A 5,155-nucleotide genomic window follows, 5' to 3' on the forward strand; every position below is an offset into this window, starting at 1 on the left:
GTTGTTTGGCAGGCCCAGGCTGGATTTGAACTCACCACCTTGGGTGTATGTGGCTGGCGCCTTAGCCACTTGAGCCACAGGCACAGAGCTGTGATAAGTGTTAAATACAATGATACAAACGGGCTTACTCTCTGTGTCTAGGTGCTTTACACACACTGTCTCATCATTCCCATTTCACAGACAGGAAAACACGTCAGAGCTAAGTAAGTTGTGACAGCTTCTAAAAGACAGTGAGAAAACAGGAGTATGGGCAGGAAAGGGCAAAAGGATGCTATTTCCCCCCACCCAGTCTTTGTTTTAAGAAGAGCAACTTAAGCATGAAACCTGGTTTTCTCCCAGGACTGGGGGTGGGGGCAATCTAATAATGGTAATTCCCCTCTCCACTATCCAAAATTCCTAAAAGACCTGACACTGACAGAGTGGTGGGATCCTCCAAGCTTTCCTTTTTCTCCCAGAGCTGAAGCTTTGGCACTAACTGCCCCCAATTCCAAATCTCAGTTTCACCAGCCACTATCTGCCCAGAGCAAAAGGCTTCCACTTAGTAAAGTCTCCTCCTTTGATTGAAAATGAAGATTAACTCCCTCCCAGTCTCAGGTGACAAGGGAATTAAAGTCTTTTTTTTTTTTTGCAGTTTTTGGCCAGGGCTGGGTTTGAACCCACCACCTCTGACATATGGGGCCAGCACCCTACTCCTTTGAGCCACAGGTGCTACCCCCCGGAATGAAAGTCTGTATAGTGGTGAATGCTCCCTGCATTCCTGGGACCCCATCAAGCCTTCCCCCTTCTCTTCTCAGAGTACTGTGAGGGCTGGGCCATGTGCTGCCCTCTCCCCACCTCAGAGCTAAGCAAGGAGGGGACATGGGTTAGGGCTTGATGAATATACACAGAAGAGGAGGGATGGTTGAACCTTTCTTAGAACCCAGGCCCTGATGCCTTGTAGTCCACAGATCTTAAAGCATGCAGATTTGTGCAGCATAAACAGCTCATCCTCCAAGATGCAAATGTGAACGTTGAATCCATTATCACCATTCTGTGGTGAGCCCAAGCCCTCCAGAAAACACCTAGTTAAGCTGGGGCTCAGATGGTCAGATGGGCACTCAGGGCCTGAAGCATGCCTGTGGAGCTCCAGGCTAGCAGCCCCATGTTTTCCACTTTAAATATTAATGCCTAATAGGCATACAGAGCTTTTGGCAGATAAGCCCCTCCAACGCCAAAGTCCAGAGCTGGCCTCACCTATTTTCCTTACTTCACCTCACCTGTTCCCTACCCCCCAACCTCCAACTTAAGGAACACAAAGTCAAGAGCCATGTGTGACCTGGGACCTAGGCCCATCCTTTTCATCAAGGGCCAGAGCAAGCCCCTCAGCCCTGGATTCTCAAGTTCCAGCTCTGTAAAGACAGGTGAGGTGCAGAGGGGACAGATTAAAGGAAGAAAAGCAGTAATGTTCCCAGCAAGCTGAACATTACCAGAATCTACTGAATTAAATGGGCACAGAGGACCCGGACAGGAATCTTTATGGTAAGCATGAGTAATGGGAGGCTTTGTGGAACCAGGAGTGGATGAGCCAACTACAGCTCTCACAGCCTGTATGTTAATTGTAGGTATTAGGACTGTTCCTGAATTGCAAAAAGGTCTTTCCATGTTTAGGTCTTCCCTGGGTCCCATTTGTCTCAGAGATACTGGTTCCAGTCTCAGGGCTACCTGGAAGAGGTATCCCTTGCTAGATGGCATCAGTGCTCAGGACAGGTTGGAAAACCACCTCAGACAGTAGAGGTCCAAGGCTGGTATCTTCTCTGGGTCTAAATCCCAACATACTCCTGTGCCATGAGGTCATGGCAGGCTAGTAACCTCTCTCTAGGTAGACTGTCACTTTACCCTGGCTTCATCCCCACCCGAAAGAGGAGGCGAGAAGTCCCTCCTGTGATATAGGCATCAGAATTCCTACTTGATGGTTGCAGAAACAACCGGATGCCCTACTTTTGATCTCTAAATCCTGCCAGACTCTGTTAAGGGGTCTCATGCACTGAGCCCTCACAGGTGGAGACCTTATTTTTAGTTCTGCTTTGCAGGTGGTGAAACTGAAACACTAAGAGGACTCAGACATTTGCTGAGATCATCCAGCTGAACGGGGAAGGGGAGGTCTGGACCCAGACAGAGCCTTGGCCCTAACTGCTAGAGTATACTGAGCAGCTCAGTAGAGAGGGCAGAGCTGCTTCTGCAGCTGCTTCCCACACTAAAGCCTGCTATTTTCCCAGTTACACACCAAGTCTGGCTGCCTCAGACCAGGTTATCCCCAGGGGTCTCACACATCAAGGTCAGGTGGAGACCCCCTTCCTGGGTATGCTAGGCCACAATGTCTGGCCTAGCATAAGGTGGGCATGAGGTAGCTGAACCCCACAATGGGCCCATTGTGGTAACTGCCAGAAAGCCAAAGCCTGATCCTGATGGTCCCAGTGCAGAGCCCTGCCCAGGTCTCCTGGCCTCCTCCCCTTCCCACATGCCCCCATACCCAGAACACAGGGTGGAGGCTGGCTGGGGACCGGCCTCTGATTGCCCTGCCTAGGGGAGTCTCAAACTATGCCAACCACCCAGTCAGGGGGAGTCTTAAACTATGCCAACCTAAAACCCTCCAGGTGTTGCCAGGCAGGATGGGGCTGCAGGCCCCTGCAGGCTCACTCCAGGTGCTCTGGCCCCACCTGTCAGCCTGGGTGGGGTCCACTAAAGGAGGCTGAGGTGGGGAGGAGGAGGATGCTGGGTTGTAAGGGTTGTTCCCAACTAGGAGAAGAGAGGAAATTTGTTGTGCAGTTTGCAGGAAGGAGAATGCAAGGTGCCCGGTAGGATGGGGAGGGGGCTGGGCGAAAGGAAGGTGGGTGGGTTTGCATCCGGCTGCACCAGGGGGAAGACCCGGGTTCTGGCTGGTTTCGTGTGTGTGGAGGGGCCCACCTAGGGTCCCTGAGGGCCAGCAGAGGCATGCACAGGACAGGGGTCCGCCTTTGCATGCCGGAGAGGAGGGGTGCGCGGCGTGCCGGGTCGTCCCTCTGCCCGCGGAGGGGGCTCCCCAGTGGCAGGGGTCAGCACACTCACCTCCTGAAGTCAAAGGGCATCGTGCCGCCGCCGCCGGGAGTGGGAGCGCTGCAGGCCAGGCGGGCTGCGGCGCCGCGTGGGTCCGAGCCCGCTGCCAACGCCTCCTCCGGCCGCCCCGCCCCCGCCGGCCGTCCCCAGCTCTAGCCGCTCGCCACTCGCAGCCCGCCGCCGGGAAGTGACGCTCCGCGCAGCCCATTGGGCGACGCCCGCCGGCCGCCCCTTCCGCTGCCCGGTTAAAGGGGCCCGGGGGCCGGCAGGGGAGGAGCGGGCTTTCGGGGCGTGGAGTCCCCACAGGGATTCACACCTTGGTGACTTCAAGCCTCCCACTCACTTTCCTGCTCCGTTTCTCCGTGTGGCCTTAGACAAATCCAGAGCCCCCTGTTTTTGTATTTGTAAAATAGTTTCGCTGAGCCATGAGGATTAATGGGCTGATGCAGATTTGGACCCTTCTGGGCGCCTAGCTCTGGGCCAGCGCGTGACACTGCGGGGGACGGGAGGAGGCCAGACAGTCCCTGCTGGGTCCTAGGACCACCGCCTCTCCAGCTGTGCCTCTCTGGAACAGTCGCTGGGCTTCTCTGAGCAGCGCCTCCTGCATAAAGAGAATGATGACGCTTACTCGAGGGAGTTTTCCTGGGGTTCAAATGAGAAAACTGGGAGACTAACTTACAGTAGTTGGTACCATAGCTGTCCGCACTTTCATCTCCACTCGTGGGTCACTTCAGGCCCATTCGGGGCAGGCAAGTTTGTCTCAAAGAAGACTGGGCCCGTGCTGTGACTCAGCTTAAGGCGAATCATGCCGATTGTCTCCCTCTTTGAACCTCAGTTTCCTTCTCAAAAACACAAATACTGAGCAGCTTTGTCTGGGTTTGCTGGGTTAGTGGAAATGATAGTTGAGGCAGTGTAAGATCGGTGTGGGGGAACCCCACTCTGAAAGTTCCTAGGGTTTTGTCACTGGCCCTTTCTAGGTTGTGGTGACACAGGTTTTGAAAAAATCCAGAGCTAAACAATGGGGGCCATGTTCGAAAAGTAGGGCCAACGGGCAGTTTCCTCATCCACAAATGGAGGGAAACCACAGTACTGTTCTTCTGAGAGGGTTGGAAAGGGACCGCACTGGCAAGAGGTGGTGGACCAGACCCTTCCACTGTGGCCTGGCCAATTGCCTCTCCCTCTGACCTCCCACTTTCTCCTCCCTCCCTTCCTTCTTTTCTTCCACTCTCTCAACAAGCAGCCTGACACCCTTGGGGGAGAGAAATCTGAGCCTGAAATCTGGAAACTTGAGCAGCCACTCAAGGGGTCCACATGAGTGTCTGTTGGCCCCATATAGGAGGGAAGTCATGCTCTGGTGGACGTTTGACCTCATATCCTTTCTTCTACTATACGCTCCACAGACCAGCCACTTGGGTGTCATGGGGGCAGTTTCCCATCCTCAGCTCAGACCTACTTGCTCTTTTTGCATGGAGATGAGTTCCCAATTTTTACCTGGCCTGGGCACATGGATGTTCTGAATGAATGAAGGTTGTGTTTCCCAGTTTCCCTTGCAGCTAGGTGTGGCCATGTGACCGAGATGTGACTGGAGGGATGTGATGGGAGCATCTGGGATAGTTGGTGTATGCACTTTACCCTCCCTGCCCCTTTCTCTGTCTGGCTTCTCAGAATGTGGGTGTCACTATCCAGGACCATAAGGTGGAGGCCACATGGAGCAAGGCAATACGACAAAGAGCCTGAATTCCTGCCACTGAGTGACATCATACCTGTCCTCAAACACCTGCCCAGACTTCTACACAAGAGAGAAATAGAGGCCAGGCACGGTGGCTCACACCTGTAATCCCAGCCCTTGGCTGAGTGGTGGATTGAGGCAGGTGGATGGCCTAAGCTGACGAGTTGGAGACCAGCCTGAGCCAGAGCAAGACCCCATATATAAAAAATAGCCAGGTATAGGCAGTGCCTGTGGCTCAGTGAGTAGGGCGCCAGCCCCATATACCGAGGGTGGCGGGTTCAAACACAGCCCTAGCCAAACTGCAACCAAAAAAAAAAAAAAAATTAGCCAGGCATTGTAGTGGCTGCCTGCAGT

The 5,155-nt window shown here is 53.9% G+C and overlaps 1 protein-coding gene across 1 annotated transcript in view; it reads right to left on the bottom strand.

Annotated features, from left to right (window-relative positions):
• The window catches only part of ERGIC1 (endoplasmic reticulum-golgi intermediate compartment 1), a 115,693-nt gene extending 112,401 nt beyond the window's left edge, over window positions 1-3,292 (bottom strand). Inside the window, exon 1 of the mRNA XM_023515218.1 lies at window positions 3,085-3,292. Within this exon, the coding sequence (XP_023370986.1) occupies window positions 3,085-3,104 (20 nt within the window). The 5' untranslated portion in view covers window positions 3,105-3,292. The remainder of the gene's footprint in view (window positions 1-3,084) is intronic.
• Between the last annotated feature and the right edge of the window lie 1,863 nt (window positions 3,293-5,155).

This window comes from Otolemur garnettii, unplaced genomic scaffold (assembly GCF_000181295.1).
Source record: "Otolemur garnettii isolate 467f Iridium unplaced genomic scaffold, OtoGar3 scaffold00003, whole genome shotgun sequence".
NCBI lineage: Eukaryota > Metazoa > Chordata > Mammalia > Primates > Galagidae > Otolemur > Otolemur garnettii.